General features: G+C 42.5%; 1 protein-coding gene across 5 annotated transcripts in view; it reads left to right on the forward strand.

Annotated features, from left to right (window-relative positions):
* Positions 1–6,283: 6,283 nt before the first annotated feature.
* Positions 6,284–22,908, forward strand: part of SKAP1 (src kinase associated phosphoprotein 1) — a 267,533-nt gene continuing 250,908 nt past the window's right edge. The window contains exon 1 of one of the 5 annotated variants that reach the window (XR_005056207.2): positions 6,284–7,044. Coding sequence is in view for 1 of the 5 variants with exons in the window: in XM_036999074.2 (XP_036854969.2) it covers positions 6,309–7,044 (736 nt within the window). In the remaining 4 variants the exon portion in view is untranslated. The remainder of the gene's footprint in view (positions 7,045–22,908) is intronic. The other 4 variants (XR_005056206.2, XM_036999074.2, XM_073235492.1 and 1 more) reach the window with 4 other exon arrangements.

A 22,908-nucleotide genomic window follows, 5' to 3' on the forward strand; every position in this document is an offset into this window, starting at 1 on the left:
CCCTGAAGTTTCTCAGTGTTGTTGGGATAGAACATGATATATACTAAAATTATGATTTAGGAAATGGAGTGGATCTATCTGATTTAGTTCTAATCCTCTGAAGTATGGGGGCTTCTTTATTTTCTTCTGTGTTCTGTTTCTCCATGTGTTCACTTTTTTCATTCAGTTTCTCATTCAGTTTCTTTCTTTCCTTTTTTTTTTTCTTGTTTGCTTTATCCCATCACCCCTCCCTATCTCCTCCCCACCTCCTTTCTGTAGAATTCAGCCCTGCTAGCAGCTGTCCAGACTAAAGAGGCTACTGACTCCTGGGATATAATCTGCCTTCTGATTGGTTCTTTTTGGGGCCTGTATTTACAGTAGAAATTTGGTTTCTGCCACAGTGAGTGAAAAAAGAGTTAATAGCTCATGCTTTCCAGATGAGTGTTTTCCCCACTCATCTTGGAGAACACTGCAAGTATTCCAGAATAGATAGGGCCGGGAGGAAATCTTTGGAGGTGGGCAGGGAGAATCTACAGGCTGATTGTGCCACTCTGTTAGAGCCTGGTGCCAAGGAAGCCAAGGCCACACTTGACATCTTTTTAAAACTAAGTGAGCTTTTCAAGGAGGAAAAACTGTCATCCTTGCTGACCCATAACACCCATAACTTGGCCAGTCACACCTCAAATATATCTTTAGTGAGGAAGGAGGATCAAATGAGAGATTATGAATAATTCAGTATATATATATATATATATATTGAGCACCTCCCAGGTGCTTGTTGTGGTAGGGAATGTAAAATAATAATAGTAGGTAACATTTATGAAGCACCTACCATGTTTCAGGCAGTTAAAAGCACATCATGTATTAGCTCTTTCAAGCCTTACAACAATCTTGCAAATACTGTTAGCATTGCCATTTTACAGATGAGAAAACAGGATGGTAGAGATTTGCCCAGAGTTTTAGAGCTGGTAGGGAGCTTAGTCAGAGTTGAGATCCTGGTTGTTTTAACTCATAAACCCATATCCTTTTCACTGAGCTTTGTTGTCATAACAAGGATTAAGGGGAGAGAAAATAACAAATTGGTGGAACTGTTCAGGCATCCAGGTGGAAATGTGGGACAGAGGTATAAATGAGAAAAGGAATCTGCATGAAGTGGAAAGTTGGAGTTGTGGGAGAATAAAACCCCTGGGGACTCAGAGAACAAAGAGAAAATTGAGAAGGAAAGAGAGGGAGAAGAGAAAGGAGAGTATAAAACTGGTGGATACTTGTGACCAGAAGGTGAGATGCAGAGAGCCAAAGAAGGAGTCAGAGAAATAATAGTTATGAAGACCAGGATAGGGCAGCGCGGAGAAGGTTGGGTGCTTAAAGCACCAGCAAGTAGCTGATACCAATCAGGGATGGAGAGAGAGGTTGGTAAAGGCTGAGAAGAGCTGAGAAGGAGGAAGGACATTGCTGTCCTTGGGAGAGAGTCACTTCAGTGGTGCAAAGACAGGCAGGCAAACAGAAGGGACAAGAGATCTGATAAGGGAAAAGAGAAGGATGAGATTTGGAGAAGGAAGCAGGGGTGAAGGAAGTTTTTTGTTTGTTTTGCTTTGCTTTTAGGATAAAGGAGACCCAGAATGTTAGCAGACAGAGGGAAAGTCTGAAGATGCAAAAAGAATGTGAGATCGAAGATCTAAAAGGTGGTGGGAAAGGTGGGATCATGAATTCTAGAGGAAGAATGAAGGAGGGACGATCCATCCTTTAGAAGAGAAGGAAAAGGAAAGCTTGAAAGCAACACATCAGGGACTCGGAGTGCTGTCTTGTATATGGAAGAGAGCGTGGTTTATGCTGGTAGAAGATGCTGCTGGAAGGGAAGCCCAGGGATGTTGGGGAACAGACACTTGGAAAGCAAAAGCCAAAGTTGACACTGATACGATTCTGAAGGCAAGGAAAGAATGTATTTTGGGGACATAAAGTTGTTACACATAAGATGTCCATTAGAGGAAAGGCATTTTTACCCAGTTTCTTAACATTGAAATAATCAGCCATTGCTGGTATTATCTCTACCTTCAGATAGGGTTTCTGTTTGTAATTGTGGATACTGGCAGTTCTAGTCAGATGACATCAGCTCCTCTTAGTGTGAAAATTCCTCCAAAGCTTGTGTGTATGTGTGCCATGCTGGCCAGAACTTTCAATCAGATTCTGAGTAACTGCTCCTTCTCTCACTTGAATCCCCCAGCCCCATTTCTGAATTCTAAGACCTGTAGTCAAGTGAGGAAGAGGAAAAGGCCGAAATAAAGGAAGGGTGCTTATGGAGCTCAAACTTTTACCTTTGAAATAAGAGATGAAACCGAAGGAAGCCAGTTTGACCTTCAAAAATTGCTATCCCTATATTACTCATCTTCACTCTCATATTCACCTCCAAAAGAAATGATTACTCCTATACAATTTTCCAAAGTTACCAGGTCTGCAAATATCTAGCCTAAAAATTGGCCTTGGCCCCAACTGTCTCCAATGCTGATTAACCGCATAGACTGCCTGCACATGTCCCTCAGAGAGCGCACAGCCTCATCTGGCTACAGCTGACACATTCTCTGTGGCCCCACCCCCTGCACTTCAGATTCCCAAGAGAGCCAATCAAAGACAGCGAATGTCAGAGTCAGCAACCTCTTTGGTCTTTAGGGCCTCTGCAGGGTTCAGCAGAGCCCATGGGGGAAGTCTAATGTGGTCTAAGAGATAGGCAGAGAAGATAAAAAAAGAAAAGTGTGATTGGGAAATATAGGGAAAACATAAGAACAGTGATAGGAAGATAAGAAAAAGAACAAAAAAGGTGATCATCTTGACTTTGATCACCTTGAAGATTCTTTAAGTTCTAATAGTCCCTCATTCTGTTCTGAGACTGCTGCACTGAGAACCTGCTTTGGTTCCCTGATGTGATATGAGAACGTGCTTACTTTGCTGTATGTATCAGTGCAGAGAATGTGGAAGTGTGAGCTGGAAGGGGAGACCACCAGAGTGCATTTGTGTGAGTGTGTGTATAACAGGACACTTCTAAGTCAAAAGCTTAGCTAATTAGTAAGAGCAAGCCTTCTGGCAAGCTGTGGAAACCCTTTATTTTAAGACCACTGAAGTGATGCGTCCAAGTGAACACCTTGCGTCCATCTCCTGTGCCTCAGGGGTGGCATGAGGCTTTGCTTCTGGGGCAAAGCTCACAGTGAGTTTGGTTTTTGGCACCGGCAGGATGCATCATCTCTCCTCCCACAGTCCTTAATGAAGTGTGCAGCTCTTGTCCTCATTAGGCCCCAGCATCGTCAATAAAAGAGTCAATAAACCCAGTTGATGGGGTTGGGACCAAGGGGCTGAGATGCAGCAGCCGCACATGCACAGGGCAGACGTCAGCTCTGCCCGTGTCGTGACCCAGCATCCAGGGATCAATAACCAGCTCAGAATAAAGCCCAAGAGCCTGCCCTCCACAGTCTCCTCTCCAGATCCATTTCACCCAGGGCTAAGCAATGCCAGCCGGCTCCCGGTTTGCTTGCAGTTGGCTCTACCCCGTGCCATTCTGGGTGCCAGATGCTTTTGTTTCTTCTTGATCGAGCCCTCTGAACACCCCACGGATGCATATTTAGTGAGTGCCCACCTGGCATGAGAACATGTAGACAGCATCTCCAAGCAGCCCAGAGGCTGGCATGGGCCCTGTTTTCTGTGTCTTCAGTCTGCTGACAGTGTGTGAGGGGCCCCAGTGGACCAGACGGTGTATTTTCTGCATGTTGTGCTGCAGGACTCCATTCCCGGCTGCTCTGTATCTCTTTAGATATCCTTATCTTATCTAATTACAAGGAATTTCAGATTAATTTCAGGGCCTGTGCTCCAAAGCACCGCTTATCTGTGAGGGCCTTGTATTCTAACCTTGTCATTCTTTTGTTGTTTGCCTTTAAGGGGCAGGCTGCTAAGCAGGGGATGCTAAGATCTTGCTGGAATTAGGGTTGGGGGGATGGGAAGAGGAGGGAGGCAGACAGATCTGGGATTTGTGTATTCTGCTCCATCCCCCTGCCTGTGTGCAGAGACAGCTGGCTGCTTACTTCCATGACAGCCACATGGTACCCAGCCACACAGAACAGGCCCCTGGCCGGGACTCATCTGCTGCCAACCTCTCCAGATCCCTTTGATATTTCCGACAGAGCAGTGAAAGACTCTTGACTATCACGTTTTGCATTGCCTCTCTCCACCTCCTCTAAGACTCCTCGGTGTGGTTTCCATGGCTACCCCCAATCAGACGGGGCTTCATGCGAAATTGGATTTCAAAGAAGGACATGACTTCAAAGGAATTTGTCCATTTAACAGAATGTCATTAAGGAGTGAGACTGACTGCTGAACCAGGGTCCTCAGATGAGGAAGGAGGGGCTGCACTCATGTGTGGAGGCAGGTTTCTGTCTGCAATGAGGACCCTTGATGCAACACAATGCCGTACTGGAATCTGCCAGTCTCCCCTGCACACTACCCAGCTCTGCACCTCCCTCTGCCCTTGTCTCTCTAAAGCACAGAATGGATGTAGAATACGGATGCCATGAGTTTCTGCTGCTTCCCTCGGTATGAGTAAACTATGACAAGCAGTGAGGCCCGAGAGGATGGGCAACGACCTGGGATTACTGCTCTTTATCAAGCAACTTATTAGCTTGTAGCCTGTATTATATCTGACAAATATCCCTGAAGAAGAGGGGAAGGTTGGTAAATTTTGTCCCACTGCTGAGAGGGAAAGCAAGATAATGTGCTGGGATTACATATAGGAGGGATTTTGTTTTCCTTGCTGTTTCTAGGAGTTTGGGATTTATAGAAAAATTGCAACGATAGTACAGAGAGTTTCCCTATCTCCTTCCTTGCTTTTTAACATGTCATGAGTGCTCAAAACTGATTCCAGAGCAGCTACAATCTTAAAGGTGTAGCGAGTGTGGTAAAAATGCGCCAGCAGGGATCTGGTATTTGCTCCAGAGCCTGGAGGAGGCAGCCTGCCTGTTGTTAGCTTTCCCAGGGCAAGAAGGAGGAGCAGCAGGAGCCAGATTCCCCATAGACTATTGCCAACCTCTGTCCCCCTCAAACGCCAATCTGCTGCAACCTGGGGGTCGGTCATGTGACCCTGCCACCAGGGCACCATTCCTCTTCACGCTGCAGGACATGGACACATAAAGATGGCTCAAATCTACTACAGTCCTTAAAGGATCATGCTCCCAACCTTAAGACTGTATCTCTGGAGGGGAAACTATGCCGTGAGGTAGACCCTGCTACCCCAGATCTTTCTGGACAGTTTCTCCTCGGGGCTCCTGTCCCCATATCAATAGTTCTGTCATTATTTCCCCAGAGGCTACTGTAAAAACCACTTCAGCCATCTTCCCTGTGTCTTCTTTCTTCCCCCTTCCATCCTCCCCACATATCCTGTAGGTGGAGTCTGAGAAGAGAAAATCCATTTTCACCAAGAAGGAAAATGGTAGAAATGAAGTGATGGATGAGATCACAACTACACAGGGGCTCATGTTAGGTCACACCCAGCCCAAAAATTGTCCATGGCTTCCCAATGCACACGCAACTGAGTTCAAAATCCTCATTCTGACTTTCAAGTCCCTTCACAATAGTTTCATTTTTTCTTGACAACCGTAATTTCTCTACATCATTCAGGAAAGAAGGTTCTTAGCTGTTCCTCAAGCAGGAGAAGGTTTTTCCATTTTTGTTTACTCTGGTTGTGTTCCACCTTGAGGGCCCTCCTGCCCCTTCAAAGTCTGGTGTGTTCTGAGCCCTTCTCAAGTAAGTGCACATGCACCATTAAACACACGCACAGCAGCAAGCCCCTCCTTTTGTTATACTCACCTCCCTCCACCTCCCTCCTTTTATGGCTCATGGCATTTACGGCCTTTTTCATGCCACTTGGCCTATTAGGCTTTAAAACAAAACTATTTTGAGGTAAGAATTAATGACAAAAAATACAAAGCAATCCTGTCTACCTTTTACCCAGCTCCACCCAATAGTAACATCTTGCATTGTTACATTCAGCACCACAGGACAACTGGGACACTGACACCTGTACTTTGAATGGGAGGGAGAGATATTTTGTGATCTTGTCCTTTCCTGCCTTTGTCAGCTCTTAGAGAGAAAGGGCTTGGCTCCCCTTTCCCTCAAGCTTTCTCCCCAGGTTACCCCTTCCTTTTCTCACATCCTTTCAGCCTTGGGGAGGAAGGGGCACCTTATGACCTGAGTAAATATAAACTTTCAGAGTAGAAAAGTATTTGCAGGGTAGAAGAGTATCTGGCTGTCTAAGAAACAATCCTATCTTTCCCTATGTGTTGGTTCCATGTTCAATGTTAAAGGGGGCTGTGAGTGTCTGGTTTCCAGGAGAGAAGGAACTGTGTCTATTGCAGCCATGCTGCGCTGCTTCCCCCAAACGTTGGTGGCTTTGTATCATTTATGGGGACTATGGGCCATTCCCGTTAACCATCCCGCTTTGCCTGAGGGAGCGAGCGTTCTGCCCCCGTTCCGGGCGTGGACGTGGACCTGGATCGGGAACTGAGCGCTGCGAAGCGTGCTGGGGACTAACCTCTTCCTCGGATTCCGCCTCTCCACGCCCATTTTGGGCACGACCGTGGTTTTTGAACTTGCCCGTTGAGCCCAACTGTCCAGTGCTTAGGGTGGGAAGCCTCCCAAGTAGACGAGGTCCTTTGAGTCGCCCGAAGCCTTTTCGTGGGCGTGGGGGGTCTGCAGCGGCACCGCCTCCGCCCCGCGTAGCGCGGGCTCCCCGCCCGCCAGCTCTGCACCCCTGGCCCGCGAGAGGAGCGCGGACACCGCGCCAGGTGTCCCCACGCCCCGGGGCGCGGCCCCCGCCGCCGCGCGCGCCACTTCCTGAGCGCGCCCCGGGCCCGCGGCCCCGCCCTGCGGCCCCGCCCGCGGCGGCTGCGGGCGGCTACAGAGGTGCAGGTGCCTCCGCCGCGCGGTCCGCCGCCTTCCAGCCCGCCGGTCGCGGCGCCGGGCCTTCACGGCCCCACTCCCGCCAAATGCAGGCCGTCGCTTTCCCCGAGGAGATCCGTTGGCTCCTGGAAGGTAACGCCCTGGCCCGGCCCCAGGCCCCGGCCCTGACCCCACCCGGAAGGCCCCCAGGTGCTGGGCTGAGGGCAGGAAGGGAGACGCCAGGGGCTCCCAAGGCGGGTTCTCCTTTCAGTTCCATCGCTGCCACCTTCTAGAACCTCAAGGCGTGTAGACCCTCAACTCTGCTAAGCCAGATTTTCACTCACTTCAGCGTCCCCGTTCACTCCGATCAGTTCCACATTTTCTTTTTCCTCAAGGCCTCTCCACCCGTCCACTGCACCTCCCAGGCTTCTGAACAACTTCAGGCCAGGTTCTTGGGCCGCCCTGCCACCCGGCCTGGTCTACAGCCTCTCCCTTTCTCCTCAGGACACCCCCGTTCTCTGTAGGTCCCAGCCTCCTGCCTTCCCAGGCCTGACCCCGTGACCTCTCGCAGAAGACCCTCACCTTCCCGCTTAGGGCTCCCTGAGGCTCTCAAGGGGGCTCTGAGGGGCTCATGGGGTCCTGTCAGCCATGGCCTGGGGGTTAGTGGAGTTCTCGTCTGCGCCGACACCCCACACCTGCCTTGCCAGCCTGCAGACTTCTGGGGGTCTCGTTACCCCCCTGGGGCAGGCTGGTACTCAGTGTTAGTTTTCTTGCTTCTCTACAAGTGTCCCTTTGTTGTGTGTTCAACCTACAGTGCCTAAGCAGTCCTTTTAAAGAGCAAAGGCCATGCTCAGCAAACACATCCTTCTAGCACTGGAGGGAGACTCTTCGCTAATGGGCGATATCAACTGCTTGGTTCACACTTTTTCTGGCGAAAGTAACTAATTTTCCTGTAACTGACCTTCCAGGAAGGACAGAAGTCTGGAATCCATGCTTACATAAGGGTCCCAGGAGGAAACTGCTCAGAATTAAGCCTTTTGGCATCTAAGTGACATTTTTGACACATATTTAACAGATGGCCTGCTTTGGGCCGGTCATACTTTTGGCAAGCAGTATTTTTTTCAGTTTGTCTCAATTTAATTGGTTTTGTATCTCCATTACCTTGTTATCTTGGTATAATGCTTCCTAATCAAATATTTGGCAAGTCCTTTTGGTCTCTGTTTGTAGCACAGTTTCCATTCTGGATTGCTTCTATGTAAAACCTGTCAACTAGGTATTTCTTTTGAGGTGAAGTTTCTAAAATCCATTTCACTTATGACCTGAGTAAATATAAACTTTCAGAGTAGAAAAGTATTTGCAGGGTAGAAGAGTATCTGGCTGTCTATGAAACAATCCAATCTTTCCCTATGTGTTGGTTCCATGTTCAATGTTAAAGGGGGCTGTGAGTGTCTGGTTTCCAGGAGAGAAGGAATGGTAGCAAAAAGTTTAATTCTGCCCTTGCATTTAAAAGATATAAAGTGATTCTTTTCATCGGTATCTGTCGTTTGATGAGAGGAAACCTATTCTGCAAGCTTGTTAATCTATACTTCCATTTTGTGTGCACCATTGGTCGAAAAAAAAATTCCTTTACATTTTCAGACTTACAATGAAACCTACTCCTTCAACATTTTTGATGTGCAGTTCTTTATTGTTCAAAACTGACACTTTGGTGAACAACTCATTTCTGCACCTGCCAGTTTCCTTTAATTTAGATTATGTTCTTGTTAGCTAACTGTTTTTAATTGAAGTCTTCAGATCTCCTAAAACAGAACCTTTGTTTGCTGACAAGTAGAGCAGGGTATGAATGGAGATTAATTGCATGTCACAAACTTCTGTATCAGACTTGCTGTGTCTTAACAATCTCTGTTGGTGCTCCTGTCTTTGGAATATACCGAGGAGTCTGAGATTAAATTTTAAGGAGCTTCACTGGTTAATGTAGTTCTTTAAGGCTTTTTTTTTAAGTTTGCAATTAGCGTCTGAATCTGAAGTAGAGAAAAAATGTAAAAATGGGAGTCAACCATTCTATTGAAAAAATGTTTTTGAGGGTATGTTTCTGAAAGGTTCATGTAATCATAGCAATTTATTGGCTATGTAGATTTTGTTTTTTATGGAACACAGTTTCTGGTGTAGTCCAGCAGAATTATTCACTGCACTACAAATAATTTATGGATATTAGAAACCCATGATCACTATCAATTTATCATCTGTTGCTGTTTACTTGTCTCCCCAACACACAAACACTTTTTTAAGGTAAACTGTTACAATTAGAGAATATGTAGGTCTTGATCTCTATATTGTCACTCAGTGGAGGGAGTTGCAGGGTGACAGAGCTGCCACTTCAGTGCTGCCACATGGCCGTCGGGGTGGAGTTTTCACAATGAATTACTGCTTTCATAAACCAAGGCATAAGCATTTGCACAGTGATTTAACGTTGGCCATCACAGTCATAACTTAAGCATTTATTTATTTATAACTACATAAGAATAAGTGATGGGAGTTTTTTTGACATAATATGTGTGCATTTAAAAATAAAATATGCAAAGCACTGTGAAATGCTTATGCCAAAATTTTGCATAATGAAGAAGGGAACAGGAAGTCTGAGGACCTAAAATTAAGGATAAAATTTTAAACATTTGAAAATATTTCATTTGACCCAGAAACTCCACTTCCAGGAATCTGTGTTACTGAAATAACATAAAGGTCTATGTACAAAGATCCATCCTAAGTGTCCATGAGTTGAGGAAGGTGGGTGAATGCTTTGAATAAATTATCCATCTTATGGTATATTTTACAGCCATTAAAAAAGATGTGATGGATCTCTATGTGCTCTCATGGAAAGTGTAACATTTTTAAGACTAAAAAGCAAGGTGCACAATAAAATATATAATATTCCATTTTTCTTTGAAAACAAAAAAGAAACCAAAAACACTTCCATGTATTATATATGTTTGTGTAAGTCTGGAAATAAGTAAGAAAGAATATACACCAAGCTCTTAACATTGCTTTCCTTGAGAGTGGAGTGAGAGGGTAGGGGAGAGAGAAATTATTCATTATATTTCATATATCTTCATGTTTGAACTGTGACAATGACCATGTATTACTTTTTTTTTTTGAGAGGGCATCTCTCATATTTATTGATCAAATGGTTGTTAACAACAATAAAATTCAGTATAGGGGGGTCAACGCTCAATGTACAATCATTAATCCATCTCAAGCCTAATTCTCGTCAGTCTCCAATCTTCTGAAGCATAACGAACAAGTTCTTACATGGTGAACGAATTCTTACATAGTGAATAAATTCTTACATGGTGAACAGTACAAGGGCATTCATCACAGAAACTTTTGGTTTTGATCATGCATTATGACCTATAAACAATCAGGTCAAATATGAATATTCGTTTGATTTTTGTACTTGATTTATATGTTGATCCTACATTTCTCCTATTATTATTATTATTATTTTTATTTTTAATAAAATGCTGAAATGGTAGGTAGATGCAAGATAAAGGTAGAAGACATAGTTTAGTGCTGTAAGAGGGCAAATGTAGATGATCAGATGATCAGGTGTGTGCCTATGGACTAAGTATTAATCCAGGCTAGACAAGGGCAGCAAGACATCCATGGATGCAGAAGATTTCTCTCAAAGCAGGGGGGGTGAGGTTCTGAGCCTCACCTCTGTTGATCCCCAAATTCTCACCTGATGGCCCCCCTGCGACTGTGCCTGTCTTAGGTTGTTCCTCCCTTGAGGAATCTTACCCGTCTCTGGCTAACCAGTCATCTTCCGGGGCCATACAGGGAAATGTAGAGTTGGTAAGTGAGAGAGAAGCCATATTGTTTGCAAAGGTTAGCTTTTTACTTCTTTGCAGATTTATGCCCTGTGGCTTCTATGCCCAGCACTTGTCTCGAGGTATCTGGAGGAATTATGATACTCGGTAAATTCGATATGAGGCACGAATTCTATTTAAGGGTTGTAATTAGGAAGGAAGAAGAAAAGCTATAGATGTAGCATATGAAGGAAACATGGGAGGATTGATTATTTCTTTGACATATCTTCTTGTATAGTACCTTAAGTATGTATAGGTTTTTAACTACTAACTAATTTGCACACACATATTAACATAATAGGAATACGGTGACATAAACAAAACAAATCTGTAATTACCATCCATCTCCAGTGAAGCCAAGAAAACCATTTAGGCACCCTAGGCATTTGTGAAAATTTATCTATGATATGATGGATATTGTCCAACTGTACTTGAACCATCAGACAAATTAAAGCAGCCCATTTCTGGGATCTGTTCACATCCCATATGTTCTTTGAACCATAGATAGTCTATAGTCATGAGATTTTGGAGTGCTACAACTTGCACCCCTCCCAACTCCTGGTTGAGTTCCAACAGTACAGATCCGGTCAAATTCGTTGTCTCACTGTATGCACATGCCAGCCTAGACATCTCCCTCCTCATTCCTATGGCAAGTCCAGGAGACGGTGGGCTGGATGCAGCCACAACCGCAGCATCGTCCGGATACCTGTGGAGGCTTTTTGATGATCATCCCCCGGCACAGGTCCTCCAGAGAGTGCTGATGCCGGAAGCTCCTCCTCATATCGTATCTTAGTTCATTTTCTGGGTATCCAAGCTAGGCTTTGATCTTCTGCATAGAAACAAACAGACCCTTTGCCCACACTTTGACATGCCCTCTATACCACTGTGCAGAACTCATTGGAGGTCAGCACACAGTAACTGCTTTTTTTTTTTTTTTTAATTAAGAGAAAGGAATATTATCAGAAAAGAGTACCTCCATAGCTGATCATCTGACACCCTTTAAGTGATCAACATTAAGGATATTTAAAGCATGCGTTGATCTTTGATTTACCAATAGTTTTATCCTGTCAAGGAGTAATCCCCCTTTTCTTTCTTTCTTTCTTTCTTTTTTTTTTTTTTTTAAATTTTTAATCTACACTTACATGAAGAATACTATGTTTACTATGCTCTCCCCTATATCAGGTCCCCCCTAACAACCACATTATGGTTACAGTCCATCAGCTTAGCAAAATGTTGTAGAGTCACTACTTGTCCTCTCTGTGTTGTGCAGCCCATCCTCCCCTTTCTCCCTCCCCGCCATGCATGCTAATCTTAATACCCCCCTTCTTCTTCCCCCCTCCATCCCTCCCTGCCCACCCATCCTCCCCAGTTCCTTTCCCTTTGGTACCTGTTAGTCCATTTTTGGGTTCTGTAATTCTGCTGCTGTTTTGTTCCTTCAGTTTTTCCTTTGTTCCTATACTCCTCAGATGAGTGACATCATTTGGTATTTCTCTTTCTCCGCTTGGCTTATTTCACTGAGCATAATACTCTCCAGCTCCATCCATGTTGCTGCAAATGGTTGGATTTTTCCACTTCTTATGGCTGAGTAGTATTCCATTGTGTATATGTACCACATCTTCTTTATCCATTCATCTACCGATGGACATTTAGGTTGCTTCCAATTCTTGGCTATTGTAAATAGTGCTGCGATAAACATAGGGGTGCATCTGTCTTTCTCAAACTTGATTGCTGCGTTCTTAGGGTAAATTCCTAGGAGTGGGATTCCTGGGTCAAAAGGTAGGTCTGTTTTGAGCATTTTGATGAACCTCCAAACTGCTTTCCACAATGGTTGAACTAATTTACATTCCCACCAGCAGTGTAGGAGGGTTCCCCTTTCTCCACAGCCTCGCCAACATTTGTTGTTGTTTGTCTTTTGGATGGCAGCTATCCTTACTGGTGTGAGGTGATACCTCATTGTAGTTTTAATTTGCATTTCTCTGATAATTAGTGATGTGGAGCATCTTTTCATGTGTCTCTTGGCCATCTGTATTTCTTTTTTAGAGAACTGTCTGTTCAGTTCCTCTGCCCATTTTTTAATTGGGTTATTTGTTTTTTGTTTGTTGAGGCGTGTGAGCTCTTTATATATTCTGGACGTCAAGCCTTTATCGGATCTGTCATTTTCAAATATATTCTCCCATACTGTAGGGTTCCTTTTTGTTCTATTGATGGTGTCTTTCACTGTGCAGAAGCTTTTCAGCTTAATGTAGTCCCACTTGCTCATTTTTGCTGTTGTTTTCCTTGCCCAGGGAGATATGTTCAAGAAGAGGTCACTCATGTTTATGTCTAAGAGGTTTTTGCCTATGTTTTTTTCCAAGAGTTTAATGGTTTCATGACTTACATTCAGGTCTTTGATCCATTTTGAATTTACCTTTGTATATGGGGTTAGACAATGGTCCAGTTTCATTCTCCTACATGTAGCTGTCCAGTTTTGCCAGCACCATCTGTTGAAGAGACTGTCATTTTGCCATTGTATGTCCATGGCTCCTTTATCAAATATTAATTGACCATATATGTTTGGGTTAATTTCTGGGGTCTCTAATCTGTTCCACTGGTCTGTGGCTCTGTTCTTGTGCCAGTACCAAATTGTCTTGATTACTATGGCTTTGTAGTAGAGCTTGAAGTTGGGGAGTGAGATCCCCCCTACTTTATTCTTCTTTTTCAGGATTGCTTTGGCTATTCGGGGTCTTTGGTGTTTCCATATGAATGTTTGAATTATTTGTTCCAATTCATTGAAGAATGTTGCTGGTAATTTGAGAGGGATTGCATCAAATCTGTATATTGCTTTGGGCAGGATGGCCATTTTGACGATATTAATTCTTCCTAGCCGTGAGCATGGGATGAATTTCCATTTATTAGTGTCCCCTTTAATTTCTCTTCAGAGTGACTTGCAGTTTTCAGAGTATAAGTCTTTCACTTCTTTGGTTAGGTTTATTCCTAGGTATTTTATTCTTTTTGATGCAATGGTGAATGGAATTGTTTTCCTGATTTCTCTTTCTATTGATTCGTTGTTAGTGTATAGGAAAGCTACAGATTTCTGTGTGTTAATTTTGTATCCTGCAACTTTGCTGTATTCCAATATCAGTTCTAGTAGTTTTGGAGTAGAGTCTTTAGGGTTTTTTATGTACAGTATCATATCATCTGCAAATAGTGACAGTTTAACTTCTTCTTTACCAATCTGGATTCCTTGTATTTCTTTGTTTTGTCTGATTGCCGTGGCTAGGACCTCCAGTACTATGTTAAATAGCAGTGGGGAGAGTGGGCATCCCTGTCTGGTTCCCGATCTCAGAGAAAATGCTTTCAGCTTCTCACTGTTCAGTATAATGCTGGCTGTGGGTTTATCATATATGGCCTTTATTATGTTGAGGTACTTGCCCTCTATTCCCATTTTGCTGAGAGTTTTTATCATGAATGGATGTTGAATTTTGTCAAATGCTTTTTCAGCATCTATGGAGATGATCATGTGGTTTTTGTCTTTCTTTTTGTTGATGTGGTGGATGATGTTGATGGATTTTCGAATGTTGTACCATCCTTGCATCCCTGGGATGAACCCCACTTGGTCATGGTGTATGATCCTTTTGATATACTGTTGAATTCTGTTTGCTAATATTTTATTGAGTATTTTTGCATCTACATTCATCAGGGATATTGGTCTGTAATTTTCTTTTTTGGTGGGGTCTTTGCCTGGTTTTGGTATTAGGTTGATGTTGGCCTCATAGAATGAGTTTGGGAGTATTCCCTCTTCTTCTATTTTGTGGAACACTTTAAGGAGAATGGGTATTATGTCTTCTCTGTGTGTCTGATAAAATTCCGAGGTAAATCCGTCCGGCCCCGGGGTTTTGTTCTTGGGTAGTTTTTTGATTACTGTTTCAATTTCTTTGCTCGTAATTGGTTTGTTTAACTTTTGTGTTTCTTCCTTGGTCAGTCTTGGGAGGTTGTATTTTTCTAGGAAGTTGTCCATTTCTTCTAGGTTTTCCAGCTTGTTGGCATATAGGTTTTCATAGTAGTCTTTAATAATTCTTTGTATTTCTGTGGAGTCTGTCGTGATTTTTCCATTCTCATTTCTGATTATGTTGATTTGTGTTGACTCTCTTTTTCTCTTAATAAGTTGGGCTAGAGGCTTATCTATTTTGTTTATTTTCTCGAAGAACCAGCTCTTGGTTTCGTTGATTTTTGCTATTGTTTTATTCTTCTCAATTTTGTTTATTTCTTCTCTAATCTTTATTATGTCCCTCCTTCTGCTGACTTTAGGCCTCATTTGTTCTTCTTTTTCCAGTTTTAATAATTGTGATGTTAGACTATTCATTTGGGATTGTTCTTCCTTCTTCAAGTGTGCCTGGATTGCTATATACTTTCCTCTTAAGACTGCTTTCACTGCATCCCACAGAAATTGGGGCTTAGTGTTGTTGTTGTCATTTGTTTCTATATATTCCTTGATCTCTATTTTGATTTGTTCATTGATCCATTGATTATTTAGTAGCATGTTGTTAAGCCTCCATGTGTTTGTGAGCCTTTTTGTTTTCTTTGTAGAATTTATTTCTACTTTCATACCTTTGTGGTCTGAAAAATTGGTTGGTAGAATTTCAATATTTTGGAATTTACTGAGGCTCTTTTTGTGAGCTAGTATGTGGTCTATTCTGGAGAATGTTCCATGTGCACTTGAGAAGAATGTATATCCTGTTGCTTTTGGATGTAGAATTCTATAGATGTCTATTAGGTCCATCTGTTCTAGTGTGTTGTTCAGTGCCTGTGTGTCTTTACTTATTTTCTGCCCGGTGGATCTATCCTTTGGGGTGAGTGGTGTGTTGAAGTCTCCTACAATGAATGCATTGCAGTCTATTTCCCTCTTTAGTTCTGTTAGTATTTGCTTCACATATGCTGGTGCTCCTGTATTGGGTGCATATATATTTAGAATGGTTATATCCTCTTGTTGGACTGAGCCCTTTATCATTATGTAGTATCCTTCTTTATCTCTTGTTACTTTCTTTGTTTTGAAGTCTATTTTGTCTGATATTAGTACTGCAACCCCTGCTTTCTTCTCACTGTTGTTTGCCTGAAATATGTTTTTCCATCCCTTGACTTTTAGTCTATGCTTATCTTTGGGTTTAAGGTGAGTTTCTTGTAAGCAGCATATAGATGGGTCTTGCTTTTTTATCCATTCTATTACTCTATGTCTTTTGATTGGTGCATTAAGTCCATTTACATTTAGGGTGACTATTGAGAGATATGTACTTATTGCCATTGCAGGCTTTAGATTCGTGGTTACCAAAGGTTCAAGGTTAGCTTCTTTAGTATCTTACTGCCTAACTTAGCTCGCTTATTGAGGTGTTATATACACTGTCTGGAGATTCTTTTCTTCTCTCCCTTCTTATTCCTCCTCCTCCATTCTTCATATGTTGTGTGTTTTGTTCTGTGCTCTTTTTAGGGGTGCTCCCATCTAGAGCAGTCCCTGTAGGATGCCCTGTAGAACTGGTTTGTGGGAAGCAAATTCCCTCAGCTTTTGCTTGTCTGGGAATTGTTTAATCCCGCCATCATATTTAAATGATAGTTGTGCTGGATACAGTATCCTTGGTTCAAGGCCCTTCTGTTTCATTGCATTAAGTATATCATGCCATTCTCTTCTGGCCTGTAGGGTTTCTGTCGAGAAGTCTGATGTTAGCCTGATGGGTTTTCCTTTATAGGTGACCTTTTTCTCTCTAGCTGCCTTTAAAACTCTTTCCTTGTCCTTGATCCTTGCCATTTTAATTACTATGTGTCTTGGTGTTGTCCTCCTTGGATCCTTTCTGTTGGGAGTTCTGTGTAATTCCATGGTCTGTTCGATTATTTCCTCCCCCAGTTTGGGGAAGTTTTCAGCAATTATTTCTTCAAAGAGACTTTCTATCCCTTTTCCTCTTTCTTCTTCTTCTGGTATCCCTATAATACGAATATTATTCCTTTTGGCTTGGTCACATATTTCTCTTAGTGTTGTTTCATTCTTGGAGATCCTTTTATCTCTCTCTATGTCAGCTTCTATACGTTCCTGTTCTCTGGCTTCTAGTCCTTCAATGGCCTCTTGCATCTTATCCATTCTGCTTATAAATCCTTCCAGGGATTGTTTCACTTCTGTGATCTCTTTCCTGACATCTGTGATCTCCTTCCGGACTTCATCCCACTGCTCTTGCATTTTTCTCTGCATCTCATCCCACTGCTCTTGCATTTTTCTCTGCATCTCATCCCATTGCTCTTGCATTTTTCTCTGCATCTCTGTCAGCATGTTCATGATTTTTATTTTGAATTCTTTTTCAGGAGGACTAGTTAGGTCTGTCTCCCTCTCAGGTGTTGTCTCTGTGATCTTTGCCTGTAGTTTTGCCTTTTCATGGTGATAGAGATAGTTTGCAGAGCTGGTACAAGTGACCGCTGGAAGAGCTTCCCTTCTTGTTGGTTTGTGGCCTTCTCCTGGGAGAATAGCGACCTCTAGTGGCTTGTGCTGGGCGGCTGTGCGCAGACAGGGCTTCTGCTTCCTGCCCAGTTGCTATGGGGTTTATCTCCGCTGTTGCTGTGGGCTTGGCCTGGCTGGGGCTGTTCCTCCAAAATGGTGGAGCCCCGTTGGAGGGGGAGCGGCCGGGAGGCTATTTATCTCCGTAAGGGGCCTCTGGGCTCCCTGCTGCCCAGGGGGTTAGAGTGCCCAGAGATCCCCAGATTCCCTGCCTCTGGTCTAAGTGACCTGTCCTGCCCCTTTAAGACTTCCAAAAAGCACTCTCCAAACCAAAACAACAACAGCAACAATGAGAGAGGGAACAGAAAGAAAAAAAAAGGAAAAAACACGCGATTTTTTTTTTTTTTTTTGTCCTCAGGTGCCGGTCCTAGGCACCCGCTCACTGGTCCTGCTGCCCTGTCTCCCTAGCACCAGGGTCCCTGTCCTTTCAAGGCTTCCAAAAAGCACCCACCCACCGGTCCCGCAGGGAAAGAACGCTCGATATTCTTTGTCCTCAGGCGCTGGTCCCAGGCACCCGCTCACCAGTCCCGCCGCCCTGCCTCCCTAGCACCGGGGTCCCTGTCTCTTTAAGGCTTCCAAAATGCCCTCGCCAAAAAGAGAGAAAAAAAGGGGAAAAACGCGCGATTTCCTCTGTCCTCAAGTGCCGTTTCAGGCACCCGCCCACCGGTCCCGCAGGGAAAAACGTGGGATATTCTTTGTCCTCAGGTGCCGGTCCCAGGCACCCGCTCACCAGTCCCGCCGCCCTGCCTCCCTAGCACCGGGGTCCCTGTCCCTTTAAGGCTTCCAAAAAGAGAAGAAAAGAAAAGGGGAAAAACGCGCGATTTCCTCCATCCTCAGGCGCCGGTCTCAGGCACCCGCCCGCCGGTCCCGCAGGGAGAAACGCGGGATATTCTTTGTCCTCAGGTGCCGGTCCCAGGCACCTGCTCACCGGTCCCGCCACCCTGCCTCCCTAGCAACGGGGTCCCTGTCCCTTTAAGGCTTCCAAAAAGCACTCGCCAAGAAAAACCGCTCCGGTTTCTTTCCACCCACCGGGAGCCGGGGGGAAGGGCACTCGGGTCCCGCCGGGCCGGGGCTTGTATCTTACCCCCTTCGCAAGGCTCTGGGTTCTTGCAGGTGTGGATGTGGTCTGGATGTTGTCCTGTGTCCTGTGGTCTCTATTTTAGGAAGATTTTTCTTTGTTATATTTTCATAGCTCTATGTGTTTTTGGGAGGAGATTTCCACTGCTCTACTCACGCCGCCATCCTGGCTCCGCCCTGCATGTATTACTTTTGTAATCAGGAATAAGCAACTAATAAGGTTATTTAAAAGAAAAAGCAACAAACAATAAATAGAAACTTGGAGAAGTTAGAATGCTAACGGACCATTAACAGGGCTGTCATTATCTCCTGCCAGCACTTGGTGGGGTGTAGAAGGTGGAATTTTTTTTTAAACTTTCTTGGATTTTTGGCAAATGTTAAAGCAGTTAGAGGCTTCTAGAGAACTCAGGAAACAGCTTCCTCAGATAGACTCTGTCAAACTCTCATATAGAAATAGTAACTAGTCCATATCAGCAAATAAGTACTTCATAGATAAGGAAAATGAAGGGTGTTTACTGCCTTATTGAAAGAGGAGGAAACATTCAGGTCTGTTTTCAAATAATCAGGCTTCAGAAGAAGTTATCTTTTCCTTTTTGTTTTGTGATAACTACACTGAAAACAAAAACAGTGGAGTGCTGGCAGTTTGCATAATCTTTGTTCCACAGATATAAACATAATCAGTTTCTTCCCTGTCTTTCTAGCTGTGCTTTTGATGTCAGAAGCACAAGAGGCAAGTACGAAGGAGGTAAAATCAATATTTCTGTGGTTCACAATTTGTGCTATGTGATGGAATAGGACCTAGTGGCTTTACGTTTATAGCCAATAGGCCCCAATTACATACAAAGTACCTAAATCCTGCTTGGTATCTGGATTAAAGCCAAAACATCCACAACCTAGTTGCATTTTGTAGCAATAGCTGCATTAACACTGACTGATTCTGATATACCTATGGTTACTTATTTTTAAAGTTCCTTGGAAAGAAGCCGTCATTAATCATTTCCTTCCAGATTGTTCTCCAGTTTTGTATTGGTCGATGCAGCCAACCATAAAATCCTTTTTAATATAATAAAACTCCAACTCTGTGGAACTCACAGGTATGAGTTGCTATGGATAGCTGAGGGTATTCTCTTTAAGCACTCTAACTTTTTATTAGAAACATTTGTGATCAATCTTTTTGTACACTGCATTAGGGACTTTTCTCAGTTCCTCAACCAGCCAGTCAAAGGGACTGCCTTTGAACACTTTATCTCAAGAGTTAATATAGTGAATATCTATTATCATACTTTACAGAAATAATATTGAGCTGTTTAGGGATGTTTATGCTCTAAATGCCCCTGACCTGCTTTGTGGATTCTATGTCTGTTTTATATTTTTACGTTTGTCACTTTTTTCCTACTGTTAGGTCAGGCCTATCGCTTTGCATCTCTCTCTGTGTATCTGTATCCCCAATGCTAATGGAACATCAGATAATCAAATTTGTTGGAATTAAGATATGTGTAAAAGAAAATGTGAAGGGCTTTCTTGGTGAACACAGTACCCAAACCTTTAGGCATGGACTTAGTGTATCATTTTGGCTGCTAAGTCTTTTTTTGCTTGAAATTTTCATGCTGGATTTTCTTTTAGGCAGGTGAACTTACTTGTCAGTTGAATTACTAAAGTTGAAATACGACCATACTTCTTTTCCTTTGTTACGCTAAAATTTTCTGATCAGAAAAGTAATGATGCTTGTTGTAGAAAATTTAGAAAACATACAATGATATACAGTCACCCATAGTCAACAGTTGTTAAATTTCCACATATTTCTTTCAGTTTTTGCTATATGTATGTACTCTAAAAGTTGGGACATACATATTGTGTGTGTACTTTAGTATACTGATTTTTCCACTTAAATTTTTCACTTCCTCTGGTCTTCTGAGCATTGTCTTAAATCATTGTAGTTTTTTGTCTTTTGAGTAATTTACAAGTTGCATATCTTGGTTTTATTCCACTGGTCATTTTACCTTTATGGCTTAAAAGAAAAGAAGGACCATATCCCTCTGATCAGCAACATTAAGAAACAGTATCTTTTGGCTCTTTCCTGCAGTGGGAAATTGCTGTATAATCTGAGATTCTAAACTCAGAGAATTATTAATGTTTTTATTATATATATCATACTACAAGAATTATTTTTTGACATTTGCATATTTTAAAACCATAACTATAATAAGATTTTTCCTGTTACCTTGTTCATTGCTTACTTTTGTATTACGGCTTTTTCATTCTTGAACTCTATTTTATCTCTTAGATGTTTAGACTGTGCTAAAATAGTAGCACTACCCACATGTGGCTATTTAAATTTAAATGAACTAAAATAAAACAAAAAAATTCAGTCCCTCAATTGCACGAGCTACATTTCCGCTTCTCAGTAGCCACAGTGGCTACTGTATTGGACAGTGCATAAGGCCATATTAGGTGATGATCTATAGTATAATAGTGAATTTCTCAGGAGGCATACTTTGGTACTGTACTTAATGAAGCTCCTGCCAGAGAACGTGGATATCTAGTTATATATAAACAGCTGTAGACATAACGTTCTAGGGTCACATTCTTCCCCTTCCTTTTTCTTCCTCCCAACTCATTCTCTAGAAGTTGTCCCATTATCTTCTGGCCTTGAGTTTTGGGGAGAAGTCTAATGCCAGCCTGATATATTTCTTTTGTAACCATTCTTCCCACCTTTTGCCTGGATGTTTTGCTCTGAAAAATGTCACTAGATAGTGTTAGGATCTTAGGCTTTTTAATAATGTTGCCTAGTATGTAGTGAACCCTTTTAATCAATAGACTCAGGTCTCTTTTTAACTCGGGAAGGTTTTCTTTTACTATTGTTGCTTCTGTTCCATCTGTTCTATTCTGTCATACTGCAGTTTACATTATACATATATTGTACCCCTGATCTACTGTCTATGTTTCATTTCTTTTGTTGTTTTATCTGTCACTGACTTTGTTATGGTATTTTTTTTTAAATTTCCATGTATTCTTTCCTTATTCCTTGTTTCATTTTCATTACATCTGTAAAGCTCTGGCTTATCAATATAATGACTTTTTAGGTGTTCAGAATATGAATTGAAATTTTCTAAACATTTCTGTTCTTTAATTTATAAACATTTCTGTTCAGAGGGAGATATCTCTTCTGGTTCTTCAAAATAGTCTTTTCTTTTTGAATTTCAATGTTTTTCGTAGGTCCTGTTTGTGTTCACTTTGCCTATATTCAAATCCTGACTGCCACTTTCTTACTATCTGTCTGACTTTGAGCCTCAGTTTTCTCATCTGTAAAAGGAGGAAAATAGTACCTATCTCTTAATTTATATGAAGAATAAATGAATTAATTTTTGAAAAAATAATTAGAATTAAATTAGAATAGTGTCTGGCATATATTAAGCACTACATAAATGTTTTTTTATTTTGTTATCATTAATATACAATCACCTAAGCAACATTGTGGTTACTAGATACCCCCATTATCGAGTCCCCACCACATACCCCATTACAGTCAGTGTGCATCAGCATAGTAAGATGCTATAGAGTCACTACTTGTCTTCTCTGTGCTATACTGCCTTCCCCATGCCCACCCCCCTACATTATGTGTGCTAATCATAATGCCCCTTATTTCCCCCTTATCCCTCTCTTCCTACTCACCCTCCCCAGTCCCTTTCCCTTCAGCAACTGTTAGTCCATTCTTGGGTTCTGTGAGTCTGCTGCTGTTTTGTTCCTTCAGTTTTTGCTTTGTTCTTATGCTCCACAGATGAGTGAAATCGTTTGGTACTTGTCTTTCTCTGCCTGGCTTATTTCACTGAGCATAATACCCTCTAGCTCCATTCATGTTGTTGCAAATGATAGGATTTGTTTTCTTCTTATGGCTGAACAATATTCCATTGTGTATATGTACCACATCTTCTTTATCCATTCATCTACTGATGGACACTTAGGTTGCTTCCATTTCTTGGCTATTGTAAATAGTGCTGCAATAAACATAGGGGTACATATGTCTTTTTGAAACTGGGGTCCTGCATTCTTAGGGTAAATTCCTAGGAGTGTAATTCCTGGGTCAAATGGTATTTCTATTTTTAGTTTTTTGAAGACCCCCCATACCGCTTTCCACAATGGTTGAACTAGTTTACATTCCTACCAGTAGCGTAGGAGGGTTCCCCTTTCTCTGCATTCTTGCCTGCAATTTGTTGTTCCTAGTCTTTTCTCTGTTGGCCATCTTTACTGGTGTGAGGAAGCACCACATAAATGTTTGAAAAAATTTTTTTAACTTTTTGAGAAATTACTGTTGATCTTTTTTTCCCCAGCTGCCTCTCCATCGGTAAACTCCCAAACGTGGCCTTTTACTTACATTGGTGGTTCACCCTTGCTTCTCTAAATTAGGGGAGGGCTATAGGGGTTCTTTCAGGGTCTCCTCCATTTTCTTCCTTCCTTAGATCAGAAGCCAGTGATCATTTCTACGAGAAACTTTATGGAGGAAAGAGAGGAAATTAGCTTCCTTGCTATAAGGAAAGATAAGGGTTTCTTACCTTTTTAGAGAATGCT

This window comes from Manis javanica, chromosome 4 (genome assembly GCF_040802235.1).
Source record: "Manis javanica isolate MJ-LG chromosome 4, MJ_LKY, whole genome shotgun sequence".
NCBI classification, from domain to species: domain Eukaryota; kingdom Metazoa; phylum Chordata; class Mammalia; order Pholidota; family Manidae; genus Manis; species Manis javanica.